The sequence below is a fragment of the Oncorhynchus kisutch genome, linkage group LG15 (assembly GCF_002021735.2).
Source record: "Oncorhynchus kisutch isolate 150728-3 linkage group LG15, Okis_V2, whole genome shotgun sequence".
Taxonomy (NCBI): domain Eukaryota; kingdom Metazoa; phylum Chordata; class Actinopteri; order Salmoniformes; family Salmonidae; genus Oncorhynchus; species Oncorhynchus kisutch.
Window position 1 is genome coordinate 94040927 of NC_034188.2, and position 26198 is coordinate 94067124.

The following is a 26198-nucleotide window of genomic DNA, read 5'->3' on the forward strand; positions in this document are numbered from 1 at the left end:
TTCTACAGTAGGTATCAGGGAGAACACAGGTCTGGGTTGATAGATATTCTACAGTAGGTATCAGGGAGAACACAGGTCTGGGTTGATAGATATTCTACAGTAGGTATCAGGGAGAACACAGGTCTGGGTTGATAGATATTCTACAGTAGGTATCAGGGAGAACACAGGACTGGGTTGATAGATACAGTGCCTTGCGAAAGTATTCGGCCCCCTTGAACTTTGCGACCTTTTGCCACATTTCAGGCTTCAAACATAAAGATATAAAACTGTATTTTTTTGTGAAGATTCAACAACAAGTGGGACACAATCATGAAGTGGAACGACATTTATTGGATATTTAAAACTTTTTTAACAAGTCAAAAACTGAAAAATTGGGCGTGCAAAATTATTCAGCCCCCTTAAGTTAATACTTTTTAGCGCCACCTTTTGCTGCGATTACAGCTGTAAGTCGCTTGGGGTATGTCTCTATCAGTTTTGCACATCGAGAGACTGACATTTTTTCCCATTCCTCCTTGCAAAACAGCTCGAGCTCAGTGAGGTTGGATGGAGAGCATTTGTGAACAGACTGGTTTAGACTGGTTTAGAGAATGGGCACAACAATAATTAGTCTTCATAACCGCCAAACACACTAGAATCCTAGTAGTATCAGCCAAACACACTAGAATCCTAGTAGTATCAGCCAAACACACTAGAATCCTAGTAGTATCAGCCAAACACACTAGAATCCTAGTAGTATCAGCCAAACACACTAGAATCCTAGTAGTATCAGCCAAACACACTAGAATCCTAGTAGTATCAGCCAAACACACTAGAATCCTAGTAGTATCAGCCAAACACACTAGAATCCTAGTAGTATCAGCCAAACACACTAGAATCCTAGTAGTATCAGCCAAACACACTAGAATCCTAGTAGTATCAGCCAAACACACTAGAATCCTAGTAGTATCAGTCAAGTCCAATAAAACAATGAAACAAAAGCACAGCAGTCTTTACCAATACCATATTAACACCAGCACAATGTGATCCCAGTCCAACCATCACATCACTTACTGTAGACCTGGATGTGTCCCTTAAAGGCTGTTCCTCCTCTGGGGTTCTCTGCTTTGCATTCGTAGGTCCCTGAGTCTTCCAGCTGTACATTAGGGATCTCCAGAACAGCCTGGGACTTCCTCAGACGAGCCTTCTTAGGGATGTTACCATTCATCTTCCTCCACGTTATGGTTGGGACGGGACTAGCAGGAGAGGAGAGGGTTAATATCCTAGGTGACTGGACTAGCAGGACAGGAGAGGGTTAATATCCTAGGTGACAGGACTAGCAGGAGAGGAGAGGGTTAATATCCTAGGTGACAGGACTAGCAGGAGAGGAGAGGGTTAAAATCCAAGGTGAAAGGACTAGCAGGAGAGGAGAGGGTTAATATCCTAGGTGACAGGACTAGCAGGAGAGGAGAGGGTTCAAATCCAAGGTGAAAGGACTAGCAGGAGAGGAGAGGGTTAATATCCTAGGTGACAGGACTAGCAGGAGAGGAGAGGGTTCAAATCCAAGGTGAAAGGACTAGCAGGAGAGGAGAGGGTTAATATCCTAGGTGAAAGGACTAGCAGGAGAGGAGATGGTTAATATCCTAGGTGACAGGACTAGCAGGAGAGGAGAGGGTTAATATCCTAGGTGACAGGACTAGCAGGAGAGGAGAGGGTTAATATCCTAGGTGACAGGACTAGCAGGAGAGGAGAGGGTTAATATCCTAGGTGACAGGACTAGCAGGAGAGGAGAGGGTTAATATCCTAGGTGACAGGACCAGCAGGAGAGGAGAGGGTTAATATCCTAGGTGACAGGACTAGCAGGAGAGGAGAGGGTTAATATCCTAGGTGACTGGACTAGCAGGAGAGGAGAGGGTTAATATCCTAGGTGACAGGACTAGCAGGAGAGGAGAGGGTTAATATCCTAGGTGAAAGGACTAGCAGGAGAGGAGAGGGTTAATATCCTAGGTGACTGAACTAGCAGGAGAGGAGAGGGTTAATATCCTAGGTGACAGGACTAGCAGGAGAGGAGAGGGTTACATCCTAATACATCTGTACAATTAATAGTCAGAATAATAAGAGTTGAAAGAAATTGTGGATAGTAGGACTGTACAGTGGATAGTGGACAGGATAGGAGACTGGAGAGTGGATAGTGTACAGGATAGGAGACTGGATAGAGGATAGTTGACAGGGTTATATAGGAGACTGGATAGAGGATAGTGTACATGATTAAATAGGAGACTGGATAGAGGATAGTTGACATGATTACATAGGAGACTGGATAGAGGATAGTTGACATGATTACATAGGAGACTGGATAGAGGATAGTTGACATGATTACATAGGAGACTGGAGAGTGGATAGATGACCGGATTACATAGGAGACTGGATAGAGGATAGTTGACATGATTACATAGGAGACTGGAGAGTGGATAGATGACATGATTACATAGGAGACTGGATAGAGGATAGTGTACATGATTACATAGGAGACTGGAGAGTGGATAGATGACCGGATTATATAGGAGACTGGAGAGTGGATATGTGTTAGGTAGCATACTGGATAGAGGATAGTTGACATGATTACATAGGAGACTGGAGAGTGGATAGATGACGGGATTATATAAGAGAATGGAGAGTGGATATGTGTTAGGTAGCATACTGGATAGAGGATAGTTGACATGATTACATAGGAGACTGGATAGAGGATAGTTGACAGGATTATATAAGAGAATGGAGAGTGGATATGTGTTAGGTAGCATACTGGATAGAGGATAGTTGACATGATTACATAGGAGACTGGAGAGTGGATAGTTGACAGGATTATATAAGAGAATGGAGAGTGGATATGTGTTAGGTAGCATACTGGATAGAGGATAGTTGACAGGATTACATAGGAGACTGGATAGAGGATAGTTGACATGATTACATAGGAGAATGGAGAGTGGATAGATGACCGGATTATATAAGAGAATGGAGAGTGGATATGTGTTAGGTAGCATACTGGATAGAGGATAGTTGACATGATTACATAGGAGACTGGATAGAGGATAGTTGACATGATTACATAGGAGAATGGAGAGTGGATAGATGACCGGATTATATAAGAGAATGGAGAGTGGATATGTGTTAGGTAGCATACTGGATAGAGGATAGTGTACATGATAATATAGGAGACTGGATAGAGGATAGTTGACATGATTACATAGGAGACTGGAGAGTGGATAGATGACGGGATTATATAAGAGAATGGAGATTGGATAGATGACATGATTACATAGGAGACTGGAGAGTGGATAGATGACCGGATTATATAAGAGAATGGAGAGTGGATATGTGTTAGGTAGCATACTGGATAGAGGATAGTTGACAGGATTACATAGGAGACTGGAGAGTGGATAGATGACGGGATTATATAAGAGAATGGAGAGTGGATATGTGTTAGGTAGCATACTGGATAGAGGATAGTTGACAGGATTACATAGGAGACTGGAGAGTGGATAGATGACGGGATTATATAAGAGAATGGAGAGTGGATATGTGTTAGGTAGCATACTGGATAGAGGATAGTTGACAGGATTACATAGGAGACTGGAGAGTGGATAGATGACCGGATTATATAAGAGAATGGAGAGTGGATATGTGTTAGGTAGCATACTGGATAGAGGATAGTTGACAGGATTACATAGGAGACTGGAGAGTGGATAGATGACCGGATTATATAAGAGAATGGAGAGTGGATATGTGTTAGGTAGCATACTGGATAGAGGATAGTTGACAGGATTACATAGGAGACTGGAGAGTGGATAGATGACCGGATTATATAAGAGAATGGAGAGTGGATATGTGTTAGGTAGCATACTGGATAGAGGATAGTTGACAGGATTACATAGGAGACTGGAGAGTGGATAGATGACCGGATTATATAAGAGAATGGAGAGTGGATATGTGTTAGGTAGCATACTGGATAGAGGATAGTTGACATGATTACATAGGAGACTGGAGAGTGGATAGATGACCGGATTATATAAGAGAATGGAGAGTGGATATGTGTTAGGTAGCATACTGGATAGAGGATAGTTGACAGGATTATATAAGAGAATGGAGAGTGGATATGTGTTAGGTAGCATACTGGATAGAGGATAGTTGACAGGATTATATAAGAGAATGGAGAGTGGATATGTGTTAGGTAGCATACTGGATAGAGGATAGTTGACAGGATTACATAGGAGACTGGAGAGTGGATAGATGACCGGATTATAAAAGAGAATGGAGAGTGGATATGTGTTAGGTAGCATACTGGATAGAGGATAGTTGACATGATTACATAGGAGACTGGAGAGTGGATAGATGACCGGATTATATAAGAGAATGGAGAGTGGATATGTGTTAGGTAGCATACTGGATAGAGGATAGTTGACAGGATTATATAAGAGAATGGAGAGTGGATATGTGTTAGGTAGCATACTGGATAGAGGATAGTTGACAGGATTACATAGGAGACTGGAGAGTGGATAGATGACCGGATTATATAAGAGAATGGAGAGTGGATATGTGTTAGGTAGCATACTGGATAGAGGATAGTTGACAGGATTACATAGGAGACTGGAGAGTGGATAGATGACCGGATTATATAAGAGAATGGAGAGTGGATATGTGTCAGGTAGCATACTGGATAGTGGATAGTTGACAGGATTATATAAGAGAATGGAGAGTGGATATGTGTTAGGTAGCATACTGGATAGAGGATAGTTGACATGATTACATAGGAGAATGGAGAGTGGATATGTGTCAGGTAGCATACTGGATAGAGGATAGTTGACAGGATTATATAAGAGAATGGAGAGTGGATATGTGTTAGGTAGCATACTGGATAGTGGATAGTTGACAGGATTATATAAGAGAATGGAGAGTGGATATGTGTTAGGTAGCATACTGGATAGCAGGTTAAATTGCATCCTTACAATATAAACTGATACATAATACATGTGTGTTTTGCATCCATACACTAACACCTTGTGGTGTACATACTTCCCAGTGTGCATCCATACACTAACACCTTGTGGTGTACATACTTCCCAGTGTGCATCCATACACTAACACCTTGTGGTGTACATACTTCCCAGTGTGAATACTATGGTGTTGCCTTCAAAGAAAAGAGACAATGGGTTTGAAGCTGTCAACTATCTGCTATCCAATAGAAGAAAACCAAACAGGCTCATATTCATCTTAAATCAATATGTTATTTTAATGTGATCTTTATTATCAATATTTCTTCTTTCCCAATATTCTATTCCCCTTTCCATATTCATCTTGTCACTAAGTATTATTGTAAAAAAAACACTTGAAAACGCCATGACTATGACTGAGATGTAATAGGCCAGGGTGTACTGATATGTATAGTCCAGGGTGTACTGAGATGTTATAGCCCAGGGTGAACTGAGATGTTATAGTCCAGGGGGAACTGAGATGTTATAGTCCAGGGGGAACTGAGATGTTATAGTCCAGGGTGAACTGAGATGTTATAGTCCAGGGGGAACTGAGATGTTATAGTCCAGGGGGAACTGAGATGTTATAGTCCAGGGGGAACTGAGATGTCATAGTCCAGGGGGAAATGAGATGTCAAAATCCAGGGGGAACTGAGATGTTATAGCCCAGGGGGAACTGAGATGTTATAGTCCAGGTTATCTATGATATGTATAGTCCAGGGGGAACTGAGATGTCATAGTCCAGGGTGAACTGAGATGTTATAGTCCAGGGGGAACTGAGATGTCATAGTCCAGGGGGAACTGAGATGTCATAGTCCAGGGGGAACTGAGATGTTATAGTCCAGGGGGAACTGAGATGTCATAGTCCAGGGGGAACTGAGATGTTATAGTCCAGGGGGAACTGAGATGTCATAGTCCAGGGGGAACTGAGATGTTATAGCCCAGGGGGAACTGAGATGTTATAGTCCAGGGTGAACTGAGATGTTATACTCCAGGGGGAACTGAGATGTTATAGTCCAGGGTGAACTGAGATGTTATACTCCAGGGTGAAATGAGATGTTATAGTCCAGGGGGAACTGAGATGTTATAGTCCAGGGGGAACTGATATGTTATAGTCCAGGGGGAACTGAGATGTTATAGTCCAGGGTGTACTGAGATGTTATAGTCCAGGGTGAACTGAGATGTCATAGTCCAGGGGGAACTGAGATGTTATAGTCCAGGGGGAACTGAGATGTTATAGTCCAGGGTGTACTGAGATGTTATAGTCCAGGGTGAACTGAGATGTTATAGTCCAGGGGGAACTGAGATGTCATAGTCCAGGGGGAACTGAGATGTTATAGTCCAGGGGGAACTGAGATGTTATAGTCCAGGGGGAACTGAGATGTTATAGTCCAGGGGGAACTGAGATGTTATTGTCCAGGGGGAACTGAGATGTTATAGTCCAGGGGGAACTGAGATGTTATAGTCCAGGGTGAACTGAGATGTTATAGTCCAGGGGGAACTGAGATGTTATAGTCCAGGGGGAACTGAGATGTCATAGTCCAGGGGGAACTGAGATGTTATAGTCCAGGGGGAACTGAGATGTCATAGTCCAGGGGGAACTGAGATGTTATAGCCCAGGGGGAACTGAGATGTTATAGTCCAGGGTGAACTGAGATGTTATACTCCAGGGGGAACTGAGATGTTATAGTCCAGGGTGAACTGAGATGTTATACTCCAGGGTGAAATGAGATGTTATAGTCCAGGGGGAACTGAGATGTTATAGTCCAGGGGGAACTGATATGTTATAGTCCAGGGGGAACTGAGATGTTATAGTCCAGGGTGTACTGAGATGTTATAGTCCAGGGTGAACTGAGATGTCATAGTCCAGGGGGAACTGAGATGTTATAGTCCAGGGGGAACTGAGATGTTATAGTCCAGGGTGTACTGAGATGTTATAGTCCAGGGTGAACTGAGATGTTATAGTCCAGGGGGAACTGAGATGTCATAGTCCAGGGGGAACTGAGATGTTATAGTCCAGGGGGAACTGAGATGTTATAGTCCAGGGTGTACTGAGATGTTATAGTCCAGGGGGAACTGAGATGTTATAGTCCAGGGTGAACTGAGATGTTATAGTCCAGGGTGAACTGAGATGTTATAGTCCAGGGTGAACTGAGATGTCATAGTCCAGGGGGAACTGAGATGTTATAGTCCAGGGGGAACTGAGATGTTATAGTCCAGGGTGTACTGAGATGTTATAGTCCAGGTTATCTATGATATGTATAGTCCAGGGTGAACTGAGATGTTATAGTCCAGGGAGAACTGAGATGTTATAGTCCAGGGTGAACTGAGATGTTATACTCCAGGGGGAACTGCGATGTTATAGTCCAGGGGGAACTGAGATGTTATAGTCCAGGGGGAACTGATATGTTATAGTCCAGGGGGAACTGAGATGTTATAGTCCAGGGTGTACTGAGATGTTATAGTCCAGGGTGAACTGAGATGTCATAGTCCAGGGGGAACTGAGATGTTATAGTCCAGGGGGAACTGAGATGTTATAGTCCAGGGTGTACTGAGATGTTATAGTCCAGGGTGAACTGAGATGTTATAGTCCAGGGGGAACTGAGATGTCATAGTCCAGGGGGAACTGAGATGTTATAGTCCAGGGGGAACTGAGATGTTATAGTCCAGGGTGTACTGAGATGTTATAGTCCAGGGTGTACTGAGATGTTATACTCCAGGGGGAACTGAGATGTTATAGTCCAGGGTGAACTGAGATGTTATAGTCCAGGTTATCTATGATATGTATAGTCCAGGGTGAACTGAGATGTTCTAGTCCAGGGTGAACTGAGATGTTATAGTCCAGGGTGAACTGAGATGTTATAGTCCAGGGTGAACTGAGATATTATAGTCCAGGGTGAACTGAGATGTTATAGTTCAGGGTGAACTGAGATGTTATAGTCCAGGGTGAACTGAGATATTATAGTCCAGGGTGAACTGAGATGTTATAGTCCAGGGTGAACTGAGATGTTATAGTCCAGGGTGTACTGAGATGTTATAGTCCAGGTTATCTATGATATGTATAGTCCAGGGTGAACTGAGATGTTATAGTCCAGGGGGAACTGAGATGTTATACTCCAGGGGGAACTGAGATGTTATAGTCCAGGGTGAACTGAGATGTTATAGTCCAGGGTGAACTGAGATGTTATAGTCCAGGGTGAACTGAGATGTTATAGTCCAGGGTGAACTGAGATGTTATAGTCCAGGGGGAACTGAGATGTTATAGTCCAGGGGGAACTGAGATGTTATAGTCCAGGTTATCTATGATATGTATAGTCCAGGGTGAACTGAGATGTTCTAGTCCAGGGTGAACTGAGATGTTATAGTCCAGGGTGAACTGAGATGTTATAGTCCAGGGTGAACTGAGATGTTCTAGTCCAGGGTGAACTGAGATGTTATAGTCCAGGGTGAACTGAGATGTTATAGTCCAGGGTGAACTGAGATATTATAGTCCAGGGTGAACTGAGATGTTATAGTTCAGGGTATCTATGATATGTATAGTCCAGGGGGAACTGAGATGTTATAGTCCAGGGGGAACTGAGATGTTATAGTCCAGGGGGAACTGAGATGTTATAGTCCAGGGGGAACTGAGATGTTATAGTCCAGGGTGAACTGAGATGTTATAGTCCAGGGTGAACTGAGATGTTATAGTCCAGGGTGAACTGAGATGTTATAGTCCAGGGTGTACTGAGATGTTATAGTCCAGGTTATCTATGATATGTATAGTCCAGGGTGAACTGAGATGTTATAGTCCAGGGGGAACTGAGATGTTATACTCCAGGGGGAACTGAGATGTTATAGTCCAGGGTGAACTGAGATGTTATAGTCCAGGGTGAACTGAGATGTTATAGTCCAGGGTGAACTGAGATATTATAGTCCAGGGTGAACTGAGATGTTATAGTTCAGGGTGAACTGAGATGTTATAGTCCAGGGTGAACTGAGATGTTATAGTCCAGGGTGAACTGAGATATCATAGTCCAGGGTGAACTGAGATGTTATAGTCCAGGGTGAACTGAGATGTTATAGTCCAGGGTATCTATGATATGTATAGTCCAGGGGGAACTGAGATGTTATAGTCCAGGGGGAACTGAGATGTTATAGTCCAGGGGGAACTGAGATGTTATAGTCCAGGGGGAACTGAGATGTTATAGTCCAGGGTGAACTGAGATGTTATAGTCCAGGGTGAACTGAGATGTTATAGTCCAGGGTGAACTGAGATGTTATAGTCCAGGGTGTACTGAGATGTTATAGTCCAGGTTATCTATGATATGTATAGTCCAGGGTGAACTGAGATGTTATAGTCCAGGGGGAACTGAGATGTTATACTCCAGGGGGAACTGAGATGTTATAGTCCAGGGTGAACTGAGATGTTATAGTCCAGGGTGAACTGAGATGTTATAGTCCAGGGTGAACTGAGATGTTATAGTCCAGGGGGAACTGAGATGTTATAGTCCAGGGGGAACTGAGATGTTATAGTCCAGGTTATCTATGATATGTATAGTCCAGGGTGAACTGAGATGTTCTAGTCCAGGGTGAACTGAGATGTTATAGTCCAGGGTGAACTGAGATGTTATAGTCCAGGGTGAACTGAGATGTTCTAGTCCAGGGTGAACTGAGATGTTATAGTCCAGGGTGAACTGAGATGTTATAGTCCAGGGTGAACTGAGATATTATAGTCCAGGGTGAACTGAGATGTTATAGTTCAGGGTATCTATGATATGTATAGTCCAGGGGGAACTGAGATGTTATAGTCCAGGGGGAACTGAGATGTTATAGTCCAGGGGAACTGAGATGTTATAGTCCAGGGGGAACTGAGATGTTATAGTCCAGGGTGAACTGAGATGTTATAGTTCAGGGTGAACTGAGATGTTATAGTCCAGGGTGAACTGAGATGTTATAGTCCAGGGTGAACTGAGATATCATAGTCCAGGGTGAACTGAGATGTTATAGTCCAGGGTGAACTGAGATGTTATAGTCCAGGGTATCTATGATATGTATAGTCCAGGGGGAACTGAGATGTTATAGTCCAGGGGGAACTGACATGTTATAGTCCAGGGGGAACTGAGATGTTATAGTCCAGGGGGAACTGAGATGTTATAGTCCATGGGGAATTGAGATGCTATAGCCCAGGGGGAACTGAGATGTTATAGTCCAGGGTATCTATGATATGTATAGTCCAGGGTGAACTGAGATGTTATAGTCCAGGGTGAACTGAGATGTTATAGTCCAGGGGGAACTGAGATGTCATAGTCCAGGGGGAACTGAGATGTTATAGTCCAGGGTGAACTGAGATGTTATAGTCCAGGGTGAACTGAGATGTTATAGTCCAGGGTGAACTGAGATGTTATAGTCCAGGGTGAACTGAGATGTTATAGTCCAGGGGGAACTGAGATGTTATAGTCCAGGGGAAACTGAGATGTCATAGTCCAGGGTGAACTGAGATGTCATAGTCCAGGGTGAACTGAGATGTCATAGTCCAGGGTGAACTGAGATGTTATAGTCCAGGGTGAACTGAGATGTTATAGTCCAGGGGGAACTGAGATGTTATAGTCCAGGGGGAACTGAGATGTCATAGTCCAGGGGGAACTGAGATGTTATAGTCCAGAGTCTTTCTCTACCCAAACGACCTCCAGCTGAGAACCATGTCTGTGGCTACATGATGTATTCAGATCAGGTTACCAGCCCAACTAATCATCATGATTTCTATGATTAGTGTGTGTGTGTGTGGCTGTTCATCATCCGTCTGGTGATGCTCGTCTATGCCCTTGTGACTGCTCTGTTCGCTCCATGATAGACGGGTTGAACATGTAGCAGGAGAACGTCATACTATACTATATTACTATATGAAGCTGTGTATGACAGCTTCATTTGACAGCTCTCAGAAAGATGGCACTGTGACAGCCAGGGATACCGCCAGTGCTCCCATCCATCATCCATAACTCGGCCATTCCATCAGCTATCATCCATCACTCGGCCCATCCATCATCCATAACTCGGCCATTCCATCAGCTATCATCCATCACTCGGCCCATCCATCATCCATCACTCGGCCTATTCATCATCTATAATCCATCACTCGGCCTATTCATCATCTATAATCCATCACTCGGCATATCCATCATCCATCACGCGGCCCATCCATCATCCATAACTCGGCCATTCCATCAGCTATCATCCATCACTCGTCCCAGATGTTACATAACTTGTAGAATGTTCATCTGTTCAAAATTCACAAGGACATTTTTATACGTGGAGTGAAGGGATGTCTGACCACGGTCTGCTATAATGGAGTGTAGTGATGTCTGATTACTGTCTGCTCTAATAGAGTGAAGGGATGTCTGATTACTGTCTGCTCTAATGGAGTGAAGGGATGTCTGAATATTGTCTGCTCTAATGGAGTGTAGTGATGTCTGATTACTGTCTGCTCTAATGGAGTGAAGGGATGTCTGATTACTGTCTGCTCTAATAGAGTGAAGGGATGTCTGATTACTGTCTGCTCTAATAGAGTGAAGGGATGTCTGATTACTGTCTGCTCTAATAGAGTGAAGGGATGTCTGATTACTGTCTGCTCTAATGGAGTGAAGGGATGTCTGATTACTGTCTGCTCTAATGGAGTGAAGGGATGTCTGATTACTGTCTGCTCTAATAGAGTGAAGGGATGTCTGATTACTGTCTGCTCTAATAGAGTGAAGGGATGTCTGATTACTGTCTGCTCTAATGGAGTGAAGGGATGTCTGAATATTGTCTGTGATGTCTGTAACCCTTACAGTGTGTAGTGGTTGTGAAACATTATGATTATACCACTAAGGGAGGTCAATGTCAGTGTGCTCAAGGGGACAACAAGAGATTGGATTATAGAATTGAAACAGCTTGGAACAAGTCCTTATTTCTGATGTAATATCTCCAGTATCAATACGTCTAGCTTCCAGACATGACATAAGGGTTACAGACATGACATAAGGGTTACATACATTAAAAATGGCGTATAGACATGACATAAGGGTTACAGACATTAAAAAATAGGTGCAGACATGACATAAGGGTTACATACATTAAAAAGAGGTGCAGGCATTACATAATGTTTACAAACATGACATAAGGGGTACAGACATTTCTACTCTACATGTCCATACACCAAGGTATGTTCAGAGAATGTTCTAGTGCTGGAAGCTAGACGTATTGATACTGGAGATATTACATTAGAAATAAGGACTTGTTCCAAGCTGTTTCAATTCTATAATCCAATCTCATGTTGTCCCCTTGAGCACACTGACATTGACCTCCCTTAGTGGTACAATCATAATGTTTGAGTAAGAACGCAGTCATGGGACGAGATGGGAGAGTAAGCACGCAGTCATGGGAGGAGATGGGAGAGTAAGGATGTAGTCAGAGGACATGGGAGAGTAAGGATGTAGTCAGAGGAGGAGATGGGAGAGTAAGGATGTAGTAAGAGGAGGTGGGAGAGTAAGGATGTAGTCAGAGGACATGGGAGAGTAAGGATGTAGACAGGAGGAGTTGGGAGAGTAAGGATGTAGTCAGGAGGAGTTGGGAGAGTAAGGATGTAGTCAGGAGGAGTTGGGAGAGTAAGGATGTAGTCAGGAGGAGATGGGAGAGTAAGGATGTAGTCAGAGGGAAGGGAGAGTAAGGATGTAGCCAGAGGGATGGGATAGTAAGGATGTAGTCAGAGGAGGAGATGGGAGAGTAAGGATGTAGTCAGAGGAGGAGATGGGAGAGTAAGGATGTAGTCAGAGGAGATGGGAGAGTAAGGATGTAGTCAGAGGAGGAGATGGGAGAGTAAGGATGTAGTAAGAGGAGATGGGAGAGTAAGGATGTAGTCAGAGGAGATGGGAGAGTAAGGATGTAGTCAGAGGAGATGGGAGAGTAAGGATGTAGTCAGAAGAGATGGGAGAGTAAGGATGTAGTCAGAGGAGGAGATGGGAGAGTAAGGATGTAGTCAGAGGAGGAGATGGGAGAGTAAGGATGCAGTCAGAGGAGATGGGAGAGTAAGGATGTAGCCAGGAGGAGATGGGAGAGTAAGGATGTAGTCAGAGGAGGAGATGGGAGAGTAAGGATGTAGTCAGAGGAGGAGATGGGAGAGTAAGGATGTAGTCAGAGGAGGAGATGGGAGAGTAAGGATGTAGTCAGAGGAGGAGATGGGAGAGTAAGGATGTAGTCAGAGGAGATGGGAGAGTAAAGATGTAGTCAGGAGGAGTTGGGAGAGTAAGGATGTAGTCAGAGGAGGAGATGGGAGAGTATGGATGTAGTCAGAGGAGATGGGAGAGCAAGGATGCAGTCAGAGGAGGAGATGGGAGAGTAAGGATGTAGTCAGAGGAGGAGATGGGAGAGTAAGGATGTAGTCAGAGGAGATGGGAGAGTAAGGATGTAGTCAGGAGGAGATGGGAGAGTAAGGATGCAGTCAGAGGAGGAGATGGGAGAGTAAGGATGCAGTCAGAGGGGGAGATGGGAGAGTAAGGATGTAGTCAGAGGAGATGGGAGAGTAAGGATGTAGCCAGGAGGAGATGGGAGAGTAAGGATGTAGTCAGAGGAGGAGATGGGAGAGTAAGGATGTAGTCAGAGGAGGAGATGGGAGAGTAAGGATGTAGTCAGAGGAGGAGATGGGAGAGTAAGGATGCAGTCAGAGGAGGAGATGGGAGAGTAAGGATGCAGTCAGAGGGAAGGGAGAGTAAGGATGTAGCCAGAGGGATGGGAGAGTAAGGATGTTGTAAGGAGAGGTGGGAGCGTAAGGATGTAGTCAGAGGAGTTGGGAGAGTAAGGATGTAGTCAGGAGGAGTTGGGAGAGTAAGGATGTAGTCAGAGGAGGAGATGGGAGAGTATGGATGTAGTCAGAGGAGATGGGAGAGCAAGGATGCAGTCAGAGGAGGAGATGGGAGAGTAAGGATGTAGTCAGAGGAGATGGGAGAGTAAGGATGTAGTCAGAGGAGATGGGAGAGTAAGGATGTAGTCAGAGGAGATGGGAGAGTAAGGATGTAGTCAGAGGAGATGGGAGAGTAAGTATGTAGTCAGAGGAGGAGTTGGGAGAGTAAGGATGTAGTCAGAGGAGGAGATGGGAGAGTATGGATGTAGTCAGGAGGAGTTGGGAGAGTAAGGATGTAGTCAGGAGGAGATGGGAGAGTAAGGATGTAGTCAGAGGGAAGGGAGAGTAAGGATGTAGCCAGAGGGATGGGAGAGTAAGGATGTTTTAAGGAGAGGTGGGAGCTTAAGGATGTTGTAAGGAGAGGTGGGAGCGTAAGGATGTAGTCAGAGGAGGAGATGGGAGAGTATGGATGTAGTCAGAGGAGATGGGAGAGCAAGGATGCAGTCAGAGGAGGAGATGGGAGAGTAAGGATGTAGTCAGAGGAGGAGATGGGAGAGTAAGGATGTAGTCAGAGGAGATGGGAGAGTAAGGATGTAGTCAGGAGGAGATGGGAGAGTAAGGATGTAGTCAGAGGGAAGGGAGAGTAAGGATGTAGCCAGAGGGATGGGAGAGTAAGGATGTTGTAAGGAGAGGTGGGAGCGTAAGGATGTTGTAAGGAGAGGTGGGAGCGTAAGGATGTAGTCAGAGGAGGAGATGGGAGAGTATGGATGTAGTCAGAGGAGATGGGAGAGTAAGGATGTAGTCAGAGGAGATGGGAGAGCAAGGATGTAGTCAGAGGAGATGGGAGAGTAAGGATGTAGTCAGAGGAGATGGGAGAGTAAGGATGTAGTCAGAGGAGATGGGAGAGTAAGGATGTAGTCAGAGGAGATGGGAGAGCAAGGATGCAGTCAGAGGAGGAGATGGGAGAGTAAGGATGTAGTCAGAGGAGATGGGAGAGTAAGGATGTAGTCAGAGGAGATGGGAGAGTAAGGATGGAGTCAGAGGAGATGGGAGAGTAAGGATGGAGTCAGAGGAGGAGATGGGAGAGTAAGGATGCAGTCAGAGGGGGAGATGGGAGAGTAAGGATGTAGTCAGAGGAGATGGGAGAGTAAGGATGTAGCCAGGAGGAGATGGGAGAGTAAGGATGTAGTCAGAGGAGGAGATGGGAGAGTAAGGATGTAGTCAGAGGAGGAGATGGGAGAGTAAGGATGTAGTCAGAGGAGGAGATGGGAGAGTAAGGATGTAGTCAGAGGAGGAGATGGGAGAGTAAGGATGTAGTCAGAGGAGATGGGAGAGTAAGGATGCAGTCAGAGGAGGAGATGGGAGAGTAAGGATGTAGTCAGAGGAGATGGGAGACTAAGGATGTAGTCAGAGGAGATGGGAGAGTAAGGATGCAGTCAGAGGAGATGGGAGAGTAAGGATGTAGACAGAGGAGATGGGAGAGTAAGGATGTAGTCAGAGGAGATGGGAGAGTAAGGATGCAGTCAGAGGAGATGGGAGAGTAAGGATGTAGTCAGAGGAGATGGGAGAGTAAGGATGTAGTCAGAGGAGATGGGAGAATAAGGATGTAGTCAGAGGAGATGGGAGAGTAAGCACGCAGTCAGAGGAGATGGGAGAGTAAGCACGCAGTCAGAGGAGATGGGAGAGTAAGCACGCAGTCAGAGGAGATGGGAGAGTAAGGACGCAGTCAGAGGAGATGGGAGAGTAAGGATGCAGTCAGAGGAGATGGGAGAGTAAGAATGTAGACAGAGGAGATGGGAGAGTAAGGATGTAGTCAGAGGAGATGGGAGAGTAAGGATGCAGTCAGAGGAGATGGGAGAGTAAGGATGTAGTCAGAGGAGATGGGAGAGTAAGGATGTAGTCAGAGGAGATGGGAGAATAAGGATGTAGTCAGAGGAGATGGGAGAGTAAGCACGCAGTCAGAGGAGATGGGAGAGTAAGGATGTAGTCAGAGGAGATGGGAGAGTAAGGATGTAGTCAGAGGAGATGGGAGAGTAAGCACGCAGTCAGAGGAGATGGGAGAGTAAGCATGCAGTCAGAGGAGATGGGAGAGTAAGGACGCAGTCAGAGGAGATGGGAGAGTAAGGATGTAGTCAGAGGACATGGGAGAGTAAGGATGTAGTCAGAGGACATGGGAGAGTAAGGATGTAGTCAGAGGAGATGGGAGAGTAAGGATGTAGTCAGAGGAGGAGATGGGAGAGTAAGGATGCAGTCAGAGGAGATGGGAGAGTAAGGATAAAGTCAGAGGAGATGGGAGAGTAAGGATGTAGTCAGGAGGAGATGGGAGAGTAAGGATGTAGTCAGAGGAGATGGGAGAGTAAGCATGCAGTCAGCGCAATGTCTATAGGTTTTGGTAACGACTTATTCTAAAGTGGTTAATTAACTGTAAATGACTGACTCAGATTGCAGCCCCTTGAAAGCAATGTAAATAATTACCAGGTTCCTTTAGTGTTAGCGTCAGATTAGAAGCTGTCTCTAGATAGAACTCCATCATACATTATTCAATACAAATAATAATTCTAAACCAAAATATGAAGTAGGGATGATACAGGATTATGGTTATAAACTAAAACGTATCTTGTTATGCTAAACATCCCTTAAAGCTTTGCATTAAGAAGTCAACAAGAGGGTGAAAAACATCTTCAACCAACTAACATGTTGTCATGACCATTTGTCTGTCTGCGTCTGTCTGAAACCTGCCACCGGCGGCTGCCTGGCACTCATTTTAGCAGCGTACACAATTGTTTCCATCTTTCACAGCCGTAACCTTGGCCGGATCCATCTTTCACAGCCGTAACCTTGGCCGGCTCCATCTTTCACAGCCCTAACCTTGGCCGGCTCCATCTTTCACAGCCCTAACCTTGGCCGGCTCCATCTTTCACTGCCATAACCTTGGCCGGCTCCATCTTTCACAGCCCTAACCTTGGCCGGATCCATCTTTCACAGCCATAACCTTGGCCGGCTCCATCTTTCACAGCCCTAACCTTGGCCGGATCCATCTTTCACAGCCATAACCTTGGCCGGATCCATCTTTCACAGTTACAATGACAAACTGCAGTCAGGTCAAGACCCTGGTGAGGACGATGAGCACGCAGATGAGATTCACTGAGACATTCCTGCAGTCAGCATGCCAATGTTTAGACATATGTGGCATTGTGTTTTGTGACAAAACTGCACATTTTAGAGTGTTTCATGACCAAGCTGTTTAATCAGCTTCTTAATACGCCACACCTGTCAGGTTGATGGATTATCTTCAAAGGAGAAATGTTCACTAACAGGGATGGAAGCCTTTTACACGTATGGAACATGTCTGGGATCGTTGTATTTTTTGTTCAGTGTAAGTGGATCAACTGATGGTTTATGCTCAGGGTGGCAAAGTTCTGGTACATGTCCCAAATTCCCAGGTTTTCCAGAAATCCTGGTTGATGAATTCCTAAATTTCCTATTTATTCCTTCCCAATTCCAGGAATCAGGACTATAGTAATTCTAGGAATTGTAGCCCTACGTTTCACCATAAAGGACATGTTCAGGGGTATAATACAGCTCGCATGTTTCTGTACTTACTTCCCCAGGGCGAAACACTCCAGCCTCACGGTGACTCCTCTGGCAGCCGGGACAGACAGGGGGAAATGCACCTCGATTTTAGGCTCATATTCTCCCATTAGACCTGTAAAACACGGTAACACAGGAAAGAGAGCTATAAAACAACAGACATTCCCCAGCCATGTCCCGCCATGTCATTCAACAGACATTCCCCAACCATGTCAATCAACAGACATTCCCCAACCATGTCATTCAACAGACATTCCCCAGCCATGTCATTCAACAGACATTCCCCAGCCATGTCATTCAACAGACATTCCCCAGCCATGTCATTCAACAGACATTCCCCAGCCATGTCATTCAACAGACATTCCCCAATCATGTCATTCAACAGACATTCCCCAGCCATATCCAACCATGTCATTTAACAGACATTCCCCAGCCAAGTCATTCAACAGACATTCCCCAGCCATGTCCAACCATGTCATTCAACAGACATTCCCCAGCCATGTCCAGCCATGTCATTCAACAGACATTCCCCAGCCATGTCATTTAACAGACATTTCCCAGCCATATCCAACCATGTCATTTAACAGACATTCCCCAGCCATGTCATTTAACAGACCTTCTGTTGTTAGCATCCATTACTAACACCTTCTGCTGCTCGAATCCATTACTAACACCTAGCGTCCATTACTAACACCTAGCGTCAATTACTAACACCTAGTATCCATTACGAACACCTAGCATCAATTACTAACACCTAGCATCCATTACTAACACCTAGTATCCATTACTAACACCTAGTATCCATTACTAACACCTAGTATCCATTACTAACACCTAGCATCCATTACTAACACCTAGCATCCATTACTAACACCTTCTGCTATTAGCATCCATTACTAACACCTTCTGCTGCTAGCATCCATTACTAACACCTAGCATCCATTAGCATCCATTACTAACACCTAACATCCATTACTAACACCTAGCATCCATTACTAACACCTAGCATCCATTACTAACACCTAGCATCCATTACTAACACCCTCTGCTTTTAGCATCCATTACTAACACCTAGCATCCATTACTAACACCTGGCATCCATCACTAACACCTTCTGCTGCTAGCATCATTACTAACACCTAGCATCCATTACTAACACCTAGCATCCATTACTAACACCTTCTGCTGCTAGCATCCAATAGTAACAGCTTCTGCTGTTAGCATCCATTACTAACACCTAGATTCAATGCATCCATTACTAACACATAGCATCCATTACTTACACCTATCATCCATTAGTAACAGCTTCTGCTGCTAGCATCCATTTTTTATTTTATTTTTTATTTAACTAGTCAAGTCAGTTAAGAACAAATTCTTATTTTCAATGATGGCCTAGGAACAGTGGGTTAACTGCCTTTTCAGGGGCAGAACGACAGATTTGTACCTTGTCAGCTCGGAGATTTGAACTTGCAACCTTCCGGTTACTAGACCACGCTCTAACCACTAGACTACCCTGCCACCCCATTAGCATCCATTACTAACACATTCTGCTGCTAGCATCCATTACTAACACCTAGCATCCATTACTAACACATTCTGCTGCTAGCATCCATTACTAACACCTAGCATCCATTACTAACACCTAGCATCCATTACTAACACCTAGCATCCATTACTAACACCTAGCATCCATGACTAACACATTCTGCTGCTAGCATCCATTACTAACACATTCTGCTGCTAGTATCCATTACTAACACCTAGCATCCATTACTAACACCTAGCATCCATTTGTAACACATTCTGCTGCTAGCATCCATTACTAACACATTCTGCTGCTAGTATCCATTACTAACACCTAGCATCCATTACTAACACATTCTGCTGCTAGCATCCATTACTAACACATTCTGCTGCTAGTATCCATTACTAACACCTAGCATCCATTACTAACACCTAGCATCCATTACTAACACCTAGCATCCATTACTAACACCTAGCATCCATTACTAACACCTAGCATCCATTACTAACACCTAGCATCCATTTGTAACACATTCTGCTGCTAGCATCCATTACTAACACCTAGCATCCATTACTAACACCTAGCATCCATTTGTAACACATTCTGCTGCTAGCATCCATTACTAACACCTAGCATCCATTACTAACACCTAGCATCCATTACTAACACCTAGCATCCATTTGTAACACATTCTGCTGCTAGCATCCATTTGTACCACCTTCTGCTGTGTGCGCCAGGCATCCCACCCCAGTGTTTGACCCATCACACCTCCAAATCCATTAGGACACCAAAGACATGTCAGATGGCATCCAGCACATTGGCAAAAACACTCAGGGTCTGTTTACCATTATCCCTTTAATTAAATTAATTTTGCATGAGTGTAAGTGTGTGTGTGTGTGTGTGTGTGTGTGTGTGTGTGTGTGTGTGTGTGTGTGTGTGTGTGTGTGTGTGTGTGTGTGTGTGTGGTACTACGGGCGTTTTTGAACACTACAACAAGATTACACAAGTTGAGCTGCTAAGCTTCAAAATGTCTTCATCTGTAGATCCTTTCATGACTTTATACCCAGCTAGACAAACAGTACACACAAACACAAACAGTACATGGCTGTACATGTTGAGATGTGGGCTAACGGCTGTACATGTTGAGATGTGGCTAATGGCTGTACATGTTGAGATGTGGGCTAATGGCTGTACATGTTGAGATGTGGGCTAATGGCTGTACATGTTGAGATGTGGGCTAATGGCTGTACATGTTGAGGTGTGGCTAATGGCTATACATGTTGAGATGTGGGCTAATGGCTGTACATGTTGAGATGTGGCTAATGGCTGTACATGTTGAGATGTGGGCTAACGGCTGTACATGTTGAGATGTGGCTAATGGCTATACATGTTGAGATGTGGGCTAATGGCTGTACATGTTGAGATGTGGCTAATGGCTATACATGTTGAGGTGTGGGCTAACGGCTGTACATGTTGAGATGTGGCTAATGGCTGTAAATGCAATTAACAAGATTCCTGTCAATCATGTCAGACACCATGAAATGTAACTAAATGGATTCCTGTCAATCATGTCAGACACCATGAAATGCAACTAAATGGATTCCTGCCAATCATGTCAGACACCATGAAATGTAACTAAATGGATTCCTGTCAATCATGTCAGACACCATGAAATGTAACTAAATGGATTCCTGTCAATCATGTCAGACACCATGAAATGTAACTAAATGGATTCCTGTCAATCATGTCAGACACCATGAAATGTAACTAAATGGATTCCTGTCAATCATGTCAGACACCATGAAATGTAACTAAATGGATTCCTGTCAATCATGTCAGACACCATAAAATGCAACTAAATGGATTCCTGTCAATCATATCAGACACCATGAAATGTAACTAAATGGATTCCTGTCAATCATGTCAGACACCATGAAATGTAACTAAATGGATACCTGTCAATCATATCAGACACCATGAAATGTAACTAAATGGATTCCTGTCAATCATGTCAGACACCATAAAATGTAACTAAATGAATTCCTGTCAATCATGTCAGACACCATGAAATGTAACTAAATGGATTCCTGTCAATCATGACAGACACCATGAAATGTAACTAAATGGATTCCTGTCAATCATGTCAGACACCATGAAATGTAACTAAATGGATTCCTGTCAATCATGTCAGACACCATGAAATGTAACTAAATGGATTCCTGTCAATCATGTCAGACACCATGAAATGTAACTAAATGGATTCCTGTCAATCATGTCAGACACCACAACAAGTATTTCATTTGTACAATTATTGTCCAACAAGTGTTTAAGGGCTTTGATTGTTCTATTCTATTATTCAAATATGTCATACACATCTCCAAACTTATTTTTGTTTAGTTTTATAGCGCTATATAAATGCTCCAGGGATAAATTCATCAGCATTTCAGATATAGTTTTTCTAGATTTAGAACATAACACAACATCTAGCACAGCAAATCCATCAGTAGAGATCTTTCCAGAGCGTGAGTGGCCTTGTTGCACTACATGTAATGAGAACATGAATAAGGTGTCTTTAGAGCTGTCCCTGCTCATTCCTGATTCATTTGGGATTTTAGACGAATCTGGAGTTGACCAAATCTCCAGAGGGGGGGGGGGGGGTCTACCCACTGGAGAGTTATGCTTCCCTCTCAACGCCACTTTGTTGATTCAATGCAGGTAGAACTAGTTACATTGCTGCTGTACAATGAAAAGGTAAAGAAAATAGTTGATCTATTTTGTTGCGCCGTTAAATTTGTATTGGTTGTTTCCTATCTGATGTACTCAGGGTGTTTGTTACATATCATTTGAGCTGCGTGTACCACAAGAAAATGGTATCATTTCAGCTACATTCCCTGACAAATGACCACAGATTTATCACAAATTCACAACAGTCTGTTTGATTGAAGTATATGTTCCAACATCGAGCTGCAGTTTTGGAATATTTGCATCCGTTCTATTTTCCACTGCGACCTGCCATTTAGAATTGGTTTGCCAACGGCAAGTCTATAACCTAAACATAGACAGGTTCCACAATGAAAATATGCAAAAACATTAGTTTGATAAAGACAAAGAGAGTATTTTCATCAGAATCATTAAGCTTAGCACTACTCACCAAACAGATGTTGTTGTCACACCCTGATCTGTCTCACATGTACTCGTTATTTTCTCCACCCCCTCCAGGTGTCGCTTGTTTTCCCCAGTGTATTTATCCCTGTGTTTCCTGTCTCTGTGTACCAGTGTATTTATCCATGTGTTTCCTGTCTCTCTGTGCCAGTGTATTTATCCCTGTGTTTCCTGTCTCTCTGTGCCAGTGTATTTATCCCTGTGTTTCCTGTCTATCTGTGCCAGTGTATTTATCCCTGTGTTTCCTGTCTCTCTGTGCCAGTGTATTTATCCCTGTGTTTCCTGTCTCTCTGTACCAGTGTATTTATCCCTGTGTTTCCTGTCTCTCTGTGTCAGTGTATTTATCCCTGTGTTTCCTGTCTCTCTGTGTCAGTGTATTTATCCCTGTGTTTCCTGTCTCTCTGTACCAGTGTATTTATCCCTGTGTTTCCTGTCTCTCTGTGTCAGTGTATTTATCCCTGTGTTTCCTGTCTCTCTGTGTCAGTGTATTTATCCCTGTGTTTCCTGTCTCTCTGTGTCAGTGTATTTATCCATGTGTTTCCTGTCTCTCTGTGTCAGTGTATTTATCCCTGTGTTTCCTGTCTCTCTGTGTCAGTGTATTTATCCCTGTGTTTCCTGTCTCTCTGTGTCAGTGTATTTATCCCTGTGTTTCCTGTCTCTCTGTGTCAGTGTATTTATCCCTGTGTTTCCTGTCTCTCTGTGTCAGTGTATTTATCCCTGTGTTTCCTGTCTCTCTGTGTCAGTGTATTTATCCCTGTGTTTCCTGTCTCTCTGTGTCAGTGTATTTATCCCTGTGTTTCCTGTCTCTCTGTGTCAGTGTATTTATCCCTGTGTTTCCTGTCTCTCTGTGTCAGTGTATTTATCCCTGTGTTTCCTGTCTCTCTGTGTCAGTGTATTTATCCCTGTTTTTCCTATCTCTCTGTACCAGTGTATTGTCATGACGTTGCCCTCTTTGGGTACAGCGAGCACCATCCCCCTCTTTCTGTCTCCTACACTCAGGCTGCTCCAACCTCAGGTTGTAATTTCCTGGAGGAGATTATCTCCTCATGGCCACAGTATAGAGAGAGAGTGAGTTTTCATAGAGAGAACAAAGGAATTTCTTCCACCTCACAGAATTTGAGGTCCGAACAACATTTATGTTCTGGAGAAGGTAAAAAAGTTGGGTGAAGAATCCAGCTACGAACTGGTCCGTTTGGTACAATTACGTGAAACTCATGGGAGACAATATGGCAACATTACCATAACACTGTTTATATAATATCCTCAGATATGAGGTTTACATCTAATTATAAGTATAAGATGAATGAGTGAGGATGATACTGTTTGTGAAATTGTGTAATGTGATTTTGGACTGTTTATTGAAGGAAACTCCAATTCCCTTTGGAGTTTAACTAAATCAGAGGACCGCCCATGAGTAGATAGGACCTGGTGTCATGAGACAGCCTTTTTCTGCTCTTCCGAATAAAACCCCCACCTTGAGAATTTCTCAACAGACCATGTTTCTCTCAATTACGAGAGGACTAAGGTTGAGACCAGTTTACCTCAATAACAAGAGGAACAAGGTTTGAGTAGATGGCTGAATCTTTTAACCATACCACATGGTTAAACTCTTAGACTATTGATACTGACAGAATAAGAACAAGTATTTGATATTAATTACTAGTCTGCAGCTAGGAATTCGGTATCATCGAACGCGAAGACCGACAACCGCCGAAACATCTATTCTATAACGACATGAATGAATGTCACTCTGAACTATCCATCCTAGCCACGACAGAGAGAGGGCGGACAAACTCTCCAACAGAAACAAACTTTTCAACAGAGATCCCAACGACAAACTGAGCGTAAATATATATATTGATTGCAATTATTCCCGAATGAGTGAGCGTTCAAGTGCAAAGGATTAGTATTTCAATTGTTATAATTATCATCTTTGTCGTGTCTCATCTCAGTTGACCCCCACTTCCCTTTGTGTCCATCAAGCCGCGATACCGGTTTATCCCACTAGGGAAACTCCGTTATCATTTCCTTGTAACTATCTACTGTTTGTTTATGCATGTCTTTGAATCACTAAGTTAGTAAACAAATTATTTAAGACAATTGATGTATGGATGACTCATCGTAAAGACTGGGTTTGTGCAGATCAAGAATTTACAATGTTTGGAATGAGACTAACGTGAGGTAAAATAAATAATTCATTAATTAAGATGACTAATTGATTAGATATTAAAATATATCTGAAAAGTTGTATGAGGAAAATTATAACTTTGTAATCTGAATATTTTCCTTGGTTCCCCGACTTCCTAGTTAATTACATTTGGCTGATTAGTTAATCACGAAATGTTAATTACAGAGAATCTTTGATAAAAACTATGAGTCTTCAGTTAATGATAGTGGAGACACAACAGTATTTATCCCTGTGTTTCCTGTCTCTCTGTACCAGTGTATGTATCCCTGTGTTTCCTGTCTCTCTGTACCAGTGTATTTATCCCTGTGTTTCCTGTGTCTCTGTACCAGTGTATTTATCCCTGTGTTTCCTGTCTCTTTGTACCAGTGTATTTATCCCTGTGTTTCCTGTCTCTCTATGCCAGTGTATTTATCCCTGTGTTTCCTGTCTCTCTGTACCAGTGTATTTATCCCTGTGTTTCCTGTCTCTCTGTACCAGTGTATGTATCCCTGTGTTTCCTGTCTCTCTGTACCAGTGTATTTATCCCTGTGTTTCCTGTGTCTCTGTACCAGTGTATTTATCCCTGTGTTTCCTGTCTCTTTGTACCAGTGTATTTATCCCTGTGTTTCCTGTCTCTCTGTATCAGTGTATTTATCCCTGTATTTCCTGTCTCTTTGTACCAGTGTATTTATCCCTGTGTTTCCTGTCTCTCTGTACCAGTGTATTTATCCCTGTATTTCCTGTCTCTCTGTACCAGTGTATTTATCCCTGTGTTTCCTGTCTCTCTGTTCCAGTGTATTTATCCCTGTGTTTCCTGTCTCTCTGTACCAGTGTATTTATCCCTGTGTATCATGTCTCTCTGTACCAGTGTATTATCCCTGTGTTTCCTGTCTGTCTGTACCAGTGTATTTATCCCTGTGTTTCCTGTGTCTCTGTTCCAGTGTATTCATCCCTGTGTTTCCTGTCTCTCTGTACCAGTGTATTTATCCCTGTGTTTCCTGTCTCTCTGTTCCAGTGTATTTATCCCTGTGTTTCCTGTCTCTCTGTGCCAGTTCGTCTTGTATGTTCCAAGTAAACCAACATTTTCCCCATACTCCTGCCTTTGCAATTCTCTTTATCTAGTCCTCCCGGTTTTGACCCTTGCCTGTTCTGGACTCTGTACCCGCCTGCCTGCCTTGACTACGAGCCATTCTGCTACTCTGTACCTGCCTGCTATGACTACGAGCCATTCTGCTATTCTGTACCTGGCTGCTTTGACTACGAGCCATTCTGCTACTCTGTACCTGCCTGTTTTGACTACGAGCCATTCTGCTACTCTGTACCTGCCTGCTATGTCTACGAGCCATTCTGCTACTCTGTACCTGCCTGCTATGACTACGAGCCATTCTGCTATTCTGTACCTGCCTGCTATGTCTACGAGCCATTCTGCTACTCTGTACCTGCCTGCTATGACTACGAGCCATTCTGCTACTCTGTACCTGCCTGCTATGTCTACGAGCCATTCTGCTACTCTGTACCTGCCTGCTATGACTACGAGCCATTCTGCTATTCTGTACCTGCCTGCTATGTCTACGAGCCATTCTGCTATTCTGTACCTGCCTGCTATGTCTACGAGCCATTCTGCTACTCTGTACCTGCCTGCTATGACTACGAGCCATTCTGCTACTCTGTACCTGCCTGCTATGACTACGAGCCATTCTGCTACTCTGTACCTCCTGAACTCTGATCTGGTTTAGATTTTTTGGCTGTCCACGACCATTCTCTTGCCTACTCCTTTTGGATTAATAAACATTGTAAGACTCCAACCATCTGCCTCCTGTGTCTGCATCTGAGACTCGCCTGTGTCTCGCCATGTGGCCGTAAATCATCCCCATACATTGTTCACTGTATAATTGT

The 26198-nt window shown here is 43.7% G+C and overlaps 1 protein-coding gene across 1 annotated transcript in view; it reads right to left on the reverse strand.

Annotated features, from left to right (window-relative positions):
- The window catches only part of LOC109879957 (contactin-5), a 611325-nt gene that overhangs the window by 209366 nt on the left and 375761 nt on the right, over positions 1-26198 (reverse strand). The window contains exons 8-9 of the mRNA XM_031791310.1: positions 17461-17563; positions 1051-1232 (exon numbers count right to left, since the gene is read on the reverse strand). Of these exons, the coding sequence (XP_031647170.1) occupies positions 1051-1232; positions 17461-17563 (285 nt within the window). The remainder of the gene's footprint in view (positions 1-1050; positions 1233-17460; positions 17564-26198) is intronic.